This window comes from Vipera ursinii (assembly GCF_947247035.1).
Source record: "Vipera ursinii genome assembly, chromosome: 17".
NCBI classification, from domain to species: Eukaryota; Metazoa; Chordata; class Lepidosauria; order Squamata; family Viperidae; genus Vipera; species Vipera ursinii.
In genome coordinates this window covers 5,139,597-5,155,401 of record NC_139530.1, presented here as the reverse complement: position 1 = coordinate 5,155,401, position 15,805 = coordinate 5,139,597, and the positions used below count along the sequence as shown (strand labels likewise).

The following is a 15,805-nucleotide window of genomic DNA, read 5'->3' as shown; positions in this document are numbered from 1 at the left end:
AAGGAGCCCTTCTGTGTGCCTTGGACTCGTATTTCAGACCACCCGTGCCCCCCAGCGCCACCCTGGGCTGGGAATGTTTTAACTGCCCCCTCCCTCCGCGCACTGGTTTTTTTTTCTCCAAACGCTGTGTCTTCCCTTGCAATTAACTTCTCTCTCTCTCTCTCTCTCTCTCTCTCTCTCTCTCTCTCTCTTTTTCTCCCTTCCCCTCTCTCTTTCTCATTCTCTTTTACCTTCCCTCTCTCTCTCTCTTTCTCTGTACCTCTCTTTCTCATTCTCTCTCTCTTTTTCCTTCCCCCCCTCTCTCTCTCTTTCTCTTTTTCTCCCTTCCCCTCTCTCTTTCTCATTCTCTTTTACCTTCCCTCTCTCTCTCTCTTTCTCTGTACCTCTCTTTCTCATTCTCTCTCTCTTTTTCCTTCCCCCCCCTCTCTCTCTTTCTCTTTTTCTCCCTTCCCCTCTCTCTTTCTCATTCTCTTTTACCTTCCCTCTCTCTCTCTCTGTACCTCTCTCTCTTTCTCATTCTCTCTCTCTTTCCTTCCCCTTCTCCCTCTCTCTCACTCTTTCTCTTTTTCTCCCTTCCCCTCTCTCTTTCTCATTCTCTCTCTCTTTCCTTCCCCCTCTCCCTCTCTCTCTCTCTTTCTCTCTTTCTCCCTTCCCCTCTCTCTTTCTCATTCTCTTTTACCTTCCCTCTCTCTCTCTTTCTCTGTACCTCTCTTTCTCTTTCTCATTCTCTCTCTCTCTTTCCTTCCCCTTCTCCCTCTCTCTCTCTCTCTCTCTTTTTCTCCCTTCCCCTCTCTCTTTCTCATTCTCTTTTACCTTCCCTCTCTCTCTTTCTCTGTACCTCTCTTTCTCTTTCTCATTCTCTCTCTCTTTCCTTCCCCCTCTCCCTCTCTCTCTCTCTTTCTCTCTTTCTCCCTTCCCCTCTCTCTTTCTCATTCTCTTTTACCTTCCCTCTCTCTCTCTTTCTCTGTACCTCTCTTTCTCTTTCTCATTCTCTCTCTCTTTCCTTCCCCCTCTCCCTCTCTCTCTCTCTTTCTCTCTTTCTCCCTTCCCCTCTCTCTTTCTCATTCTCTTTTACCTTCCCTCTCTCTCTCTTTCTCTGTACCTCTCTTTCTCTTTCTCATTCTCTCTCTCTCTTTCCTTCCCCCTCTCCGTCTCTCTCTCTCTTTCTCCCTTCCTCTCTTTCTCATTCTCTTTTACCTTCCCTCTCTCTTTCCTTCCCTCTCTCTCTCCCTCTCTTTCTCCCTCTTTCTCATTCTCTCTCTGTCTCTTTCCTTCCCTCTCTTTCTTTCTCCTTCCCTCTCTCCCTCTCTCTTTCTCCCTCCCTCTCTCTTTCTCATTCTCTCTCTTTCTTTCTCCTTCCCTCTTTCCCTCTCTCTCCCCCTCCCTCCCTCCCTCTCTCTTTTTCTCTCCCCCTTCCTCCCTCTCTTTCTCTTTTTCTCCCCCTCCCTCCCTCTCTCTCTTTCCTCCCCCATTCTCTTTCCCTCCCTCCCTCTCCCTTTTTCTCTGTCCCTCTCTCCTTCCCTTTCTCTCTCTCTCATTCTCTCTCCCTTCCTCCTTCTCTCTCTCTCCTTCTCTCTTTCTCTCCCCCTCCCCCCCAGTTTGTGCACTACCAGATCAGAAATTGGGGTGCAAAAGAGGGGGTGGGCATCGTCTTCCCCCAGAGGCCTACCTCTTCCTTCGCCCTCTTCTTGGGGTCAGCTTCCCTCTCTCCCTCTCTCTTTCTCCCTCCCTCTCTCTTTCTCATTCTCTCTCTTTCTTTCTCACCTATTTGGTTTGGTGTGTACATGCCTGGCATCTGAATGCCTGAAGGAAACGCCTGGAAGTTGGAGGTGCAGAGAGCTGTCTCCCCTTTTGTAGGGGGGGGCGTGCGTTTTCAGGCGCCCGTCTGCCCTGGGTTGAAGGGAGGCCTGGCAGCGCACGCCTTGACTCCCTTTCGCTCCCCGTAAACGGCCAGCAAGCCCCTTTCGCTAGCCACCAATCGCCCCCCCTGCAACTGGCTTTTGGGTTGTGTCCCCGCAAGGCCGGCCCGCCGTGTTTCCTCTCCCTCCCTCCCTCCACTGGGCAGACAGGTTGCGACTGGGGCCGGTGGGCATCTTGCCCAGCTGCTGCCGAGTGCCAGATTCTGCCTGGCCCCCTCCGGGCTGAACTTGTAGCCTTGGACATTTGCCCAGGAAGGAGACTGGAGAAGAGATGGACACGGTTGGGCTGTTGGCATCTCCCCACCGCCATTTCCCCTCGGCGGCGTGGGGGCCGGGGCCTCGGGGCCCTCGCCTCGCTTGAACCCGGCTTCCCTGCCAGACCAGGGGGAACCCGGGCTTGGTACCGCCAAGCCGGAAACAGCTTCCTGACCTCGCCTCCTGTAGCCCTAGCAGGCCGGAAATAGCTAAGCTAGTATTCATCATAGTCTCCCTGCCCCACGGAGGCTGCCCCGTCTCTCTTGGGGCTGGGAAGGGCCCGTCCAAACCCGGTGGGGAAGCAGGCCTCCGTCCCATATCTTCCGCCCTTGCCAAGGTGCCCTAAAACCCCGGCCGTGCCTGGCCTGGGCCGTTGCTCCCACGGGGAGGCTCAAGCCAAGCCAAGGGCAAAAGCGGTGTGTGTGTGTGTGTGTCCCAGAGCCTTGCCCCACGTTGGCAAGGACTCTGTTCGCCCCGCTTGTTGCCGAGACGGCTTCTCCCTCCCTGACCCCTGATTTCGGCCCCACCTGGACCGCCCGTTGGCTGCAGAAGTCCAGCTGTTTTCCAGACGCAGCCGGCCGAAACAGTCCTGCAGGGAAGTCCCCCCCCCCCCACACACACACCTTCCTTTCATGATGTGAAGGAAGTAAAAAAGAAACAATGAGGGCCAGCCTCTTCCCACCCCACCCCGTTTCCAGCCCCAAGGCGGCTCAGCGAGATGGAGAGAAATGCCAGCCACCCCCACCCCACCCCCACCACTCCGGAGTCGGAAAAGGCGCTTCTGTCCTAGGCTGGGGAAAAAATCGGCAAGAGGGCAGAGGGTGGAGACCCACAGAAGAACTAGGGCAGGGGTCTTCAAACGTGGCCCTTTGGATGACTCGTGGACTTCATCTCCCAGAATTCCTCGGCCAGCGTGCCTTAAGTCATAAAAGGACTAAGTTTGAGGACCCCCGGTATAGACTCTCCTGCTTGAGCTGGGGGGGTTGGGCTAGATGACCTCCAAGGTGTCCCTTCCAACTCAGGGGTCTTCAAACGTGGCCCTTGGACTTCAGCTCCCAGAATTCCTCAGCCAGCACAGACCATATAAGCCAGGGTTCCTCAAACTTGGCCCCTTGGAGGACTCCTGGACTTCAACTCCCAGAATCCCACGCGTGTCCCGGCTGAGGAATTCTGGGAGTCGAAGTCCCCAAGTCCTCCAAGGGCCCAAGTGTGAGGACCCCTGAACTAGGGCAAGGCAACTGGAGCCTCTGGGCTAGAGATATCCTGGGCTGTCCTGCTTGGTGACCGGCCTTTGCCATCCCGGTGCCTCCCTTTCTGTTTCTGCAGAGGCTGTGCCGGGGTTGGGGAGGGGTAGGTGCCAGTCCCCAGAGGTGGCTTTGAGGGTCTCGCGGGCGGAAGGACCCCTCCAGCTGCCCTCCAGAGGTTTCGGCTGGGCACAGGGTACGAGCCTCAGCAGCGGCAAAGCCGGCTCGGGTTTTTCGTTCCCGGCGGGCATCGGAGCCTCCTCGCTTGCCCCAGCGGGCGAGAACTGCCTTGGTTGGCACGAGGGCACGGGGAAGGATCTTGGCTCAGACGGGCACGCCACCGCCTCGGCTGCCCCGGGTGTATTTTTGGGGGCCCTGGAAAAGCGACACCTTCTCACCGGTGCCCGCGCCCGGCTGCTTTGTGGATTTCTAAAGAAATGTATTTATACGCCCGAGGCTGTATAAATAAAAATGACGGATTGGTGGGTTGGCTGCCTTTCCTTGCGGGAAGGAGGGCGGCGGCTGGCTCCTCCGGATGAAGTCCTGGATTGTCGGGGTCAGCTCCCCACCTCGCTGGACAGCTTCAACTGCCCTACTTTTTGGGGTGGGGTGGGGGGGGCACAGCCCCCAGAGCTGCATTCTGGTGTCCCAGCAGTCCTGGGGCACTTCTTGAGTTTCTCCTCCTCATTGCCCCGTTTGCCAGGCCCTGCCCGCTGCTGGCCTTCTCGAGGGGGGGCATGGGAAGGGGGGCATAGGAGGGGGGGGGCAACGGTGATCTTTCCCTAGCTCAAAGGGGCTGGAAGGGCTCGGCGGGATAGCCGTCCCATCCTGGTCTGACCCATCCCGTCCTTCCTGCAGCAGAGAGCCCCCCCTCCTCCTTTGCGCCCCCCCCTCCCCGCACAAGCTCCGTTTCCTCCCTTTGGAAATGCGGGGAGGGGGGGCGGGAAGAGAGGATTATTCGCAGCCTGTGGGAAGCGATAACAGAATCCTCCCCATGGAAAATCCTCCCCATGGAAAGAGTGACCGGGCAGTGTGGGAAGCACCGGGGGGGGGGGGGAGGAAGGGGCTCAGATTCAAAGGGGGGGGAGCGCCTGGCTGCTGTTTCTGCCTGGGCCTGAGGCCCTGGGCGGCGAGGGGGGGGGCGGAGACCAGGAGGGGAGCCGGTGCCAGTGGGGGTTAGGGGGGGGAGGAAGACCCCCCCTCCTTTTCTGTTTGTCCCTGCAACCTTTGGAGTTCTCCAGTCTCTGCCCTGGAAGCGAAGGGATCTGTTTTGGAGGCCAAAGTGGCCTCCAAATCTGACTTTTGAGGCCGATAATTAGAGGGTTAGGGTTCCAAGGGGTGATATTCTCTCCCTCTCTCTCTTTCTCTCTCTTTCTCATTCTTTCTCTCCTTCCCTCTCTCACACACATTCTTATTCTCCCTCCCTCTTTCTCATTCTCTTTCTTTCTTTCTCATTCTTTCTCTCCCTCCCTCTCTCACACACATTCTTATTCTCCCTCCCTCTCTCTCTTTCACTGTTTTCTCTCTCTCTCTCTCTCTCTCTTTCTTTCTTTCTCATTCTTTCCCTCCCTCCCTCCCTCACACACATTCTTATTCTCCCTCCCTCCCTCCCTCTCTTTCACTTTCTCTCTTTCTCTCTTCCCCCTCTTTCTTTTTCTTTCTTTCTTTCTTTCTTTCTTTCTTTCTTCTTTCTTTCTTTCTTTCTTTCTTTCTTTCTTCCTTTTCTTTCTTTCTTTCTTTCTCATTCTTTCTCTCCCTCCCTCTCTCTCACACACATCCTTATTCTCCCTTCCTCCCTCCGTCTTTCACTTTCTCTCTCTCTCTCCCTTTCTCTCTTCCTCCCCCCTCTCTTTCTTTCTCTCGTTCCCTCCCTCTCTTTCACTTTCTCTCTCTCTCCCTCCTCTCTCTCTCTCTCTCTCACTTTCTCTCTCTCCCTCTTTCTCTCTCCCTCCCTCTCTTTCTTTTTCTCATTCTCTCTCCCTATCTCTCGTTCTCTCCCTCTCTCTCTATCTCTCGTTCTCTCATTCTCTCCCTCCATCCTCCTCACTCTGTCTTCCTCTCGCATTCTCTCGTTCTCTCCCTCCCTCTCTCTTTCACTCTTTCACTTTCTCGTTCTCATTCTCTCTTTCCCTCCCTCCCTTTCCTCCCTCTCTCTCTTCCCCTTTTTTGGGGGTGGGGTGGGGGGAATGAGGAGGCAGGGGGCCTGGGAGCCCCAGGAGAGGCAGCAGGGATGAAAGGGCCCCGTTCAAAGCCGCGCGCAGCAGTGCAATCCGGAATAGAATAATTGCTCTTATTCTCTCTTTCACTTTCTCTCTCTCTCTTTCTCATTCTTTCTCATTCTCTTTCTTTCTTTCTCATTCTTTCCCTCCCTCCCTCTCTCACACACATTCTTATTCTCCCTCCCTCTCTCTCTCTTAGTCTCCTCGGCTAAGCTAGGCCTCTGCCTGCACTTGTAAGGGTGGTTGGGAGTGCCAGGGTTTGGAACCTTGAGGACTAGAAGCTTGCGCTCTCCTGAACTCTGATCCGAAGCCCCGTGGGTTTTCCGGCAGGGTTGGCTGAATGGGGGTGTCCTTCCTCCCGGAGGCTCCATGCCACCCCTTCCTTCCTCTCCCCTCCTGGCACAGGATTTGGGGGACTTTGGGGAAGGAGGGGTCTTCCTCCTTGATTAAAGGGCCGAGCGGAGGAAGATGGATGGTGCCACGGGGGGGGGGCACTCCTTTCCTCCCCTTCCTGTACCGAGTCCCTTGGAAAGGTCCGAGAAGGAAGCGCCTGGCCTTCGGGCCCCGGAGCTCTCTGTTGGCAGGGGCTTTCTGGGGGGGGGGCAGGAAGCCTGCAGAGCAGTTCAGCAGCTGGGGGGGTGGGGGGGCGGAAACCTGGCAGCCGGGAGGAGGAAAAAAAAATGGGGCAGGACTTGCAGTCACAAAGAGGAGCTGGAGTCAGGCAGCAGAATGAAAAAGTGCCCCTCCCCCAGAGCTAATTTGGTCTAGTGGTGAAGGCACCAGGCCAGAAACCAGGAGACGGTGAGTTCTAGTCCCGCTTTACGCATGAAAGCAGGCAGGGTGACTTTGGGCCAATCACCAGGAGGTGGTGAGTTCTAGTCCCGCCTTAGGCGTGAGAGCCCGCTGGGTGACTTTAGGCCAATCGCCAGGCGACCGAGAGTTCTAGTGTGCCTTCGTCGCGATAGCCGGCAGGGTGACTTTGGGCCAATAACTCTGAAATGGTGAGTTCTAGTCCCGCCTTAGGCGTGAAAGCCAGCTGGGCGACCATGCGCCAATCGCCAGGCGACCGAGAGTTCTAGTGTGCCTTCATCGCGATAGCCGGCAGGGTGACTTTGGGCCAGTAACTGTGAAATGGCGAGTTCTAGTCCCGCCTTAGGCATGAAAGCCAGCTGGGCGACCATGCGCCAGTCGCCAGGCGACTGAGAGTTCTAGTGTGCCTTCGTCGCGATAGCCGGCAGGGTGACTTTGGGCCAGTAACTGTGAAATGGTGAGTTCTATTCCCGCCTTAGGCGTGAGAGCCCGCTGGGCGACTTTGGACCAATCGCCAGGCGACCGAGAGTTCTAGTGTGCCTTCGTCGCGATAGCCGGCAGGGTGACTTTGGGCCAGTAACTGTGAAATGGCGAGTTCTAGTCCCGCCTTAGGCATGAAAGCCAGCTGGGCGACTATGCGCCAATCGCCAGGCGACCGAGAGTTCTAGTGTGCCTTCGTCGCGATAGCCGGCAGGGTGACTTTGGGCCAGTAACTGTGAAATGGCGAGTTCTAGTCCCGCCTTAGGCATGAAAGCTCACGAGGTGACTTTGGGCCTGTCACCAGGAGACGGAGAGTTCTAGTCCCGCCTTAGGCGTGAAAGCCGGCTGGGCGACTTTGGGCCAGTCCTTCTCTCTGACTCAGTGCAGCCCACCTAACAAGGCCGTTGTGAAGAAAATGGAAAAGAAAGAGGAGTAATCAGTTACGTCTGCTGCCCGGAGTTATTTATAGAGATGACGCCTTTGTCCCAACGGATGACCCCCCCAACGGGGTCTGGCTTCTCTGCCTTGCTTGTTTAAAGGCACCTTGCAGGGGCCACCTCCAAAAAGGCCCTGCTTATTCCCCCCTCCAAGGGCCATCCCTGCAACGGTCACCCGCGGAGCCTTTTGACCTTCTCACGGCCAAAGCTGGACATTCTCCTTTGGGACACATTTGGGAGCAGGAAGGGAAGGCTGGGGGGGGGAGACTGTTTTCGGGGGGGGAGGAAGGAACTGTGAGCTTTCAAGAGGCTGGACGTGTTTGTGCAAAGTTTCTCCCCTCCCGGGACAATTTCAGGAAACCGGTCAAGGCCTCGGTCTTTAAATAGCGCCCCGATGTTGCGGGAAGAGATGGTCATTGTTTGGGGCGGGGGGGGAAGGCAATGCAGCTTCCATTTTCCTAAGCACGGGGGGTGGGTGGGAAAAGGGGCGTAAAAACGAGCCGCGGAGAGGGGAGGGTTCCGCTGTGCCCGACACAGCGAGGACGATGGGATTTGTAAGCCTGAAAGGTCTGGACTAACTACTCTGACATCAAATCCCGCCAGGGCGAGAGCAGCGGAGGGGGGGAAAAAAAACAACCTCCAGCCCTTTTTTTGGTGTGTGTGGGGGGGCGGCACAGGGCAGCTCCCCAGCGGGATCAGCTCCTGCAGGAAGGGGGGGGGGCAGAAGCGCCAGGAAGAGTGGTGTGCGTGCGTGCGTGCGCTCGTCCCCGTGCCCAGATGTTCCCCTGCCAGCCGTGGCAGGGAGCAGTCCTGTACCTGCTTCCCTTCCTCCGCCGCGCTCCTCCCTTTGCACCCGGTGCCAAAAAGGGGACGGCGCGCCCTCTTCTTCACGTGGGGGGGGGGCCTCTCCCAGGGCGGGAACATCCAGCCAGACTCAGGAAGGCCGCCGTGGGTGCTGGCCACTCAGGTCCGGGCATCCTGGAAGCTGCGCCAGGCGCTAGGCAGGATGGGCGGGGAGGAGCCGGCCGGGTTGAGGGCCGGGAGGGGGAGCAGGAAAGGGGGCATCGCTGCCTCACCCCCCCCCCCAGATCTGCAGGTCAAGCAAAGCCAAGTGGCTGCATTCGCACAACTTGTGCAGCTTGCCGAAGGTTCCCGTCGTCGGGTCAGTTTTACGATTCAGCGTATTCGGGGCAACTCAGAAAACGGGGGTGCCTTGGCCTGAGGGGGGATTGGGGGGGGTTTTATTATTATTTTATTGGGGTTTTTTTATTATGTATTGATTGTTCTTTTAACGGGCATTTATTTAATTACTTTTAACTTTTGTAATTTTGTATTTTATTCTTGCCCTGTACACTGCCCTGAGTCCTTCGGGAGAAGGGCGGTATAGAAATATTAATAAATTAAAATTAAATTAAAATTGAAATCCCCCCCACCGTAAGAACGAGTTTCTTTTACACACACACACACACACACACACACACACACACACACCCCTCCCTTGTGGGGTTGGCTGCGTCCACCCAGCTGGGATCCAGCGGACGGGCAAGGCTGCTGCACTGACCACCACCACTCCCCTGTGTCCTCTGGATGGCTGGGAGGCTTTGCCGGTGCCCATGCCAGCCTTCTCGGCGTGAGCGGCTGAGGCCTTGATTGGCAGCTCGCCTCTCCATCCCCAAGGGAGCAGCTGGGCATCTCTGGGGCTGCGCAAGGAGAAGGAAGATCAGCTCTCCCTTTTGCTTCCACCACCCCCCTGCCCCCCCCGCCCCCCCCCCCCACCCCATCGTGATCCAGAGGTCTATTTTTTCCTGGGCTGTTGGGTCTCGTCGCACGACGGAAGGCTTTGTCTGAAATAGACCCTGTTTTCAATCCAGCCCAGGCTCTGGTGACAGGTGCAACTGGTCATTTGGGGGGGGGCGGGGAAGGAGAAGAGAGGGACGGGGCGGGGGGGGCTGTTTTCTTTCCGGCCAGGCCTGGCTGGGGATCCAGAGGCGGGCGGGGGGGGTAACCAATCCCAGAACGGGCTCCAGTGTCCGTTTCCGTAGCCAGCCAGGATTATGGGCAAACTGGACTTCTAGCTGCAGCCCGGATTTTTTTAGGGGAGGGGGATTTTGGCCAGCCTCTAGTTTAGCTTCCCTTCCTTGATTATTATTTTGGGGGGGGGCAGTGGGGGCTGGAAGCAGGCAGCTGGAAGAGCAAGGCTGGCTGAGGAGTGGAAGGGTCTTTGCAACGGAAGAAGGGCCTTGGCTGTGTTTGTTTGGGGGCGAGGGGGAGCAGAGACCCCAAGACACCTTCGAAGCGCGCACACACACACATACACACACACACACACACACACACACAAGGCTTGAGAGGGGCTCAGAAACCTCTCGGGGGTGTTGAAGGCCTGCCCAGTCCAGCTCTGGTGCCCTCAGAGCGGTCAGCGCCCAGTCCAGCAGCGTTGAAGGCCGGGTGTCTTCCTCGACTCCACCCGGGCAGAGGCTGAGGTCCAAATCTGTGGGCTCACCCCTACACACACACACACACACACACACACACACACACACAAAATGGCCTCTGCCATCCTGTGCACTAGGCCCCTTTCCATGATGGAATTTGCATGGTTGGTGCTGTGTGTGTGTGTGTGTGTGTGTGTGTGTGTGTGTGTGTGTGTGTGTGTGTGTGTGCATGGTGCGATTTCTGAGATCACCAGAGCCCCCTCTGCACCCAAGAGCTTTTTGGGCAGCGCTGGGCACCCTCTGCTCTCTTGGTTGGGCATGGCGTTTTCTTCCACCCCTCATCCAGCGGGCGGTACCTTGTGCCAGCTCTCCCGGCTTGGCCGAGGCCACTAGCTGTCCAGCTTCAAAGCGTCCGGGAGTCCCAAGGCAGACGGCCGGGCAGGTTGGCACGCTGCCCCTGCCGGCCTTCCCAGGCCCCACGGTTTCTCACACACACACACCCCGGTCTCCTACTTCCCCTCTTCCTTTCACAAAGGGCCATCCGTGTCCGGTTAAATCTCTTTTTTATGCCGGCAGCTCAATCCTTTGTCCCCGGCCCGGTCAGCCTGCAGTAATGCGGCCGTGCCCGTGTTTGCACAGGAAAATTGCTGCTTTGACGAATTCCTGCCCTCGGTCTGGAGCCCCGGGCGGCCCTCTGCCGAGGCGGCAAGACCGGCTGCTTTGCCTCACCTGAGTCCCCTTGAGGAGAGGGGGCCGGTGGAGCTGGAGGGCCCAGGTATCTCTTCAACGCCCCCCAACTCTGGATCACGACTATCGGCTTCCTTACCCTCAAGCAGCAGGCAGGGAAGTTGAATCTCTGTGCCCAGAGAGCCCCCTCCTTTTCCCCTCCTGCTCTCCAGAGGGGTGCTGGGTGCCCAGGGAGGGGGCAAGCCCCCCACCCCCATTCAGGGGGGCTAAAGGCTGGGATGGAGGGGGCAACGTGCGCTTTTTCCTGGATCTGCTGGCTAACGGGAGCCTTCCCTCAACCCTCAATCCTGTGCCCCACCAGGAGAGAGAAACCCAGGCAGACAGACACAGTGCGGCTGCCTTTGTGTGTGTGTGTGTGTGTGTAGGGGGTTTGTATGTGTGTGTGTGTGTGTGTGTAACCCCGGTCATTCGGCACATCCTTCCAACCTCTGGAGCTTCTGGCGAAGGTCACCTGCTCAAGTGTGTGTGTTTTAACAGCTCCCGTCACACACACACACACACACACACACACACCGAGGCGGCACCGATTTGAGAAGGGGCAGGTGGAAACCCCCCACCACCACCTTGCCAGGGCAAGTCTTGGCCTAACCGGAGGCCCTGGTTGCCAGCTCAGAGCGCCTTCCTGCGCAAGAAAGGTCGGGTCCTGTCGTGGGCAGCGTGAGCTTGCTGCGCACGCACACACACACACACACACACACACCGTTCTTGCTTCAGGGGTGCCCTGCGGCTTCCCCTCCGCTGGCATCCTCGGGGCACGGCTGGGAGCGGCTGCAAGGCAGGAGGGGAGGGGCCAGGCCAGGCCGAGCTTTCTTGCCAGGGGTGGCGAACGGGCGGCCTGGGCTTCTTGCATTGCGTTGTGAACTGTGAACAGTACCCGCGGGGTAACCCGTCTGCCAGTGCTGGCGTCCTGGGCCAAGGCTGGCGTCTCTCCTTCCCAGAAAGACACACACACACACACACACACACACACACACGGTGCATAGGACTCCTTGGTCGCTTCCTCAAGCATCGGTGAACCTAACCAGGCAGCCCTGGGCTTCTTTCCGCCATTGCGGCAGGGGTGGGAATTGCCTTTCCTGCATCCGCGGCGGTGCCAGTCAGCCAACAGCTGAACTGCAGGTCTGCAAGCAGGGGAGCCCCAGTTTGGTAGCAGTGCCAAGCTGGCCCTGGGCACCCCTTCTCCGAGGCCCACCTTTTGCTTCCGGGGCGAGGGGAAAATTCCCTTCAGAGCACCCTCTTCGGGTTTTCCGGTCGGCCGAGAATCCGCGCCGCCTGCTTCCTGCCATGCCTCTCTTGGTGCTGGGATGAAGGAGGGCTGGGCTGGGCTGGCATTCCTTCATTCCTCCCCACACCCGAGAGCCCTCAAGGCCCATCCTTAGGGAATCACAGCTTCCGCCCTTCCGCCCCAGAGCGCCTTGAGGACCCTTGCCTTCCGCTCTCAATGGGTCTCTCGGGCGCCTTCGGAACAAGCCCCTTTTGTAGCCTGCCAGCTTGGGCGCATCTGAAGGCGGTGAAGTGGCCCCAATCCCTTTGATGCTGTTTCTCCAGGCCCGGGGAGGGCGGGGGGGGGGCGTTTCCCCTGCATGGCACCCAGCCTTGCAGGGGAAGGAAAGGAGAATGACTCTCTGCTCGGCATCTTGCGAGCGGCTTATGCCAGGATTCGGGCATCGGGGAGGGGGGGCCAGGAGGAGGCCGGAGCTGCCTGGTGGGGGGGCTGTGGGCAGGAGATGATCCTGGGCTGCGAGACAATCTTCCCCCCCCCCACACACACACACACAAACCCTCCTCCTCTCTCCTGCAGGTGGCTCAGGCCTCCAGCCGACTGGACGAGGCCACGTTCCCGGAGGACACGGAATCGGAGATCACCCACTGGCTGCGGAAGGGTTACGATAGCACTTTTGACGATGAGGATCTCATGGCTGGGGGCCCGTCCGGAGGTGAGCCAGGGAGCGGAGGGGCCCGGAGGGCTTCGGAGAAGCCTCTTCAGTGCCCCCCCCTTTTGGCTCTCCTGCCCCCCCCCCACTGATCTCCTGGTTGTTGCAGATGAGAACGGCAGTGGAGAGAACGGCAGCGGGATCGTCTCGGTCGAGTCCCCCCAGGATCTCTTCTCCACAGGTGAGCGAGCGCGTGCCGGGCCGGCGGTCAGAGAACTTGGTGGAGCAGTGGGCTAATGCCTCCTTACGTAACACCAGCTGCCTGCAATTAGTGCAGGTTCGAGTCCCACCAGGCTCAAGGTTGACTCAGCCTTCCATCCTTCCCAGGTAGGTAAAATGAGGACCCAGATTGTTGGGGGCAATTAAGCTGACTTTGTAATAATGCCGCTTGGGGTGTGTGTGAAAGCCCTAATAAGCAGGCATATACATAGAATGAAGGCTACTGCTAAGCTTGTAAGCCGCCCTGAGTCTTCGGAGAAGGGCGGGATATAAATGGAATTAAAATAAAAAATAAATAAAAATAAATAAAATAACTCGCCCGAAGGAGGGCTGGTGAGACCCGAGGGGTGTCCCTCCCCAGCTCTTAAGGGCAGGGCGATCCCTTGGCAAAGGCCTCTGGTCCCGGACGAGACCCCCTTGCACCCGCTCCCGAGTTTCTGGGAGCCATGCTGGCGGCCTTCGTAGCTGCAGAAGATGCTGGGAGCATCCGGACCCGGCTTCGGATCTTCCCAGGAGCCGAGGCCAAGCTGCCTCCACGTGCAAGAATCTCCGCCAGCGCCCGCCAGCGCACGGAGCAGGCTCATCATCCGGGGGCGTGGATGGGAAAGGCGGCGGGGCGGATCTGTCTGGACGGGGGGTGGTGTCTCTGGGGCCGATGCTGCCCCGTTCTCGGAGCGTTTTAGCAGATGGCTTCCCTTCCTCCCTCCCTTCTCGCCAGGAACGAGGGGGGAAGAGATGTTTTTTCGCTCTTTTGAGGCCTGCCCTGTGCTGGGAAATAGCGAACCAGCCACGTTTGCCTTCAGGCCCACTCGGAGGGCGAGGGGTGCCCAGCCCCGGGGTTTTCCTCCGAGGAGCCTCGGGTCCGCAGCTCCCCTTGCGTTGAAAGCGGCAGCTGGCTGGGCGAGGCAGCCCTTTTCGGGCGTCCCTTGTCCTCCCTTGAACCCCGCTCTTTCTGCTGCCCTCCCCTCTATTCCTCCCTCCTCCCCCCCCCCCGGTTTTCATTCCCCGATGCTCTTTACCAGTGGATTCAAGCCCGACAGATGTGTGGCGTGTGTGCGTGCGTGCGTGTTTGTTTATTGCTTTGCCCCTGGGAAGCAGCAAACTCTGGCCTTGCTTACTTCGGACAACCCCTGTTCCAGAAAGCGGGGCCAGGCCCCTATGGCTGTCTTGTTTTTTTCGGCGACAGCTGGCGCAGCCGTTGGCCAGATGCAGCTGGGCCTGGACAGCCCGGCCCCGCTGATGTGTGGGTGTGTGAAGAGAGCGCGCTCGCACCCGACCTGGGGGAACGTGCCTCTTTTTTCCCCCCAGCCTCGGTCTAGCCATTCTGCCCACGCGTCCGTCGCTGGGTCAAGCCTCGAAGCCGGGGCTACCAGCAGATGGCTGTGGCTTCGGCTTCCTGGGAAAAGCCGGGGAGCTTCCCAAGGTGGGAGGGAGGACGAAGGGCTTCCGCTCTGGGCTTTCTTGGGCGCGGTGGGCCTCGGTGAGAGGGCCTCAGGAGAGGTCCTGCAGTGGGGTGGCTGGTCAGGGCCACGGGGGAGAAGAAAGCTGCCCGCGAGGTGGCCTTGCCGTTTGTCCTTGCACCTTCAGCTGGATCTCCAGATCTTTCTTTCTTTCGCCTCTCCTTTCTTCTTTCTCTCCTTTCTCTTCTGTGCAGACTTCTCATCTCCTCCTGCTCCTCCTCCTCCTTCTCCACTTCCTTCTCCTGCGGGCCCTCCTGCGCCTGCCCGCCTGGCCGCCCCCGAGCCGGACGATGAGTCTCCGCTCAGTAAGTGGCCGGTCCTCTCTCGGGCTAGAGGATCCCCCAGGACGAGGAGTTGGTGGAGGAAATCGGTTCCAGGCTGGGAGAGCAGCGGGACCCCTCGCCTGCTGGACGGGACGGGGGTCAGGCCATGCCGGGAGAGAGATTTATTTTTTTTATTTTATTTTATTTAGATTTATATACCTCCCTTTCCCGAGGGACTCTACAGGGCATTTAAAAAACAGTCAATACAAACGTTAAAACAAAATTAAAAGAGATTAAATGGAACCCTGAGAAAATTAAAACCCAGTTAAAATTAAAATTGAAAATATTCTCAGCCTGGGCCAGAGAGCTCGAAGAGCCAGGTCTTCAGGTCCCGGCGGAATGAACGGAGGTAGGCTACCCGCCTCCGACCCCCCCCCTTGGCCGAGCAGCCAGGAAAGTCAGGAGCTGACCCCCTGTCCTGCTCTTCCCCCCCCCTCCCCCAAAGCCAGGACGTTTTCAGCTTTGCCTGCGACGAGGACTCAGTTGGGATTTGATCGGCCAGCCCCGGTGTGGACGGGGGTCTCGCTACTGAACCTATTCTTCCGGCTGAGGCTGGGGAGTAAGGGACGCAGGGAAGAACTCGTGGCCGGCTGGCTCAGTCCCAAAGCGACTTCTCGGGGGCAGAAGGAAGGGGCTGTGGGCTTGAGGTCCCCGTGATCCAGGACTTGGTCTTTTTTTTGCTGCACACCCCCACCCCCCCTGCAAGGTCCAGGGCCTTTGAAGGTGGCCAGGGGGAAGCTGACTCAGCCCGGAGCCCTTTCTGCATTGTTCTCCTTCGCAGCTGCAAGCAGCTCCCCACCGCCTTAAAAGGAGGCAAAGCTCCGGTGCTCCTTTGTGCCTCCCCCCCCTGCAGAAGGACCGATGTGGGGAGGGAGGGAGGGTAAGCCAGCCTTCCTAGTTTTCCCTCCCCACCTCTGGACCTGGGGGCTGTACCCTTCCTCCCCCCCCCCCCGCCGCCCACATGTTGCGCTGGCTGACTCACAGCTTCTCTTTTGCAACCCTGTGGCTTCTCTCCTGGGCTGGTGGCTGAGATTTCCATCTCTCCTCCCCCCCCCTCTTTCACATCTGCTAGTCCAGATGTGCTCCCCCACACCACAGCCCCCTGGCAGGGGAAGCCCCCATAGCTCCCTCACCCCAAAAACGGCCGAGTCAGGGGAGCCCCGTTTCCCCTGAGCCCCAAAGGACGTTCCCGGCCTTTTTCCTGGTCTCAGACGCCGCACTCTGCAGGCGGGTAAGGGTGAAGTGTTGCCCTCCTGCCGAAAGCTACCGGCTGCAGAGGTGTGTGTGCGTGGCAGGAAAGAGGCAGGGCGCAGGGCAGGCCTG

General features: G+C 58.4%; 1 protein-coding gene across 1 annotated transcript in view; it reads left to right on the top strand.

Moving 5' to 3' along the window:
* The window catches only part of HSPG2 (heparan sulfate proteoglycan 2), a 69,461-nt gene that overhangs the window by 4,463 nt on the left and 49,193 nt on the right, over positions 1 to 15,805 (top strand). The window contains 3 exon segments of the mRNA XM_083375651.1: positions 12,348 to 12,483; positions 12,590 to 12,661; positions 14,354 to 14,464. Coding sequence (XP_083231777.1) covers positions 12,348 to 12,483; positions 12,590 to 12,661; positions 14,354 to 14,464 — 319 coding nt within the window.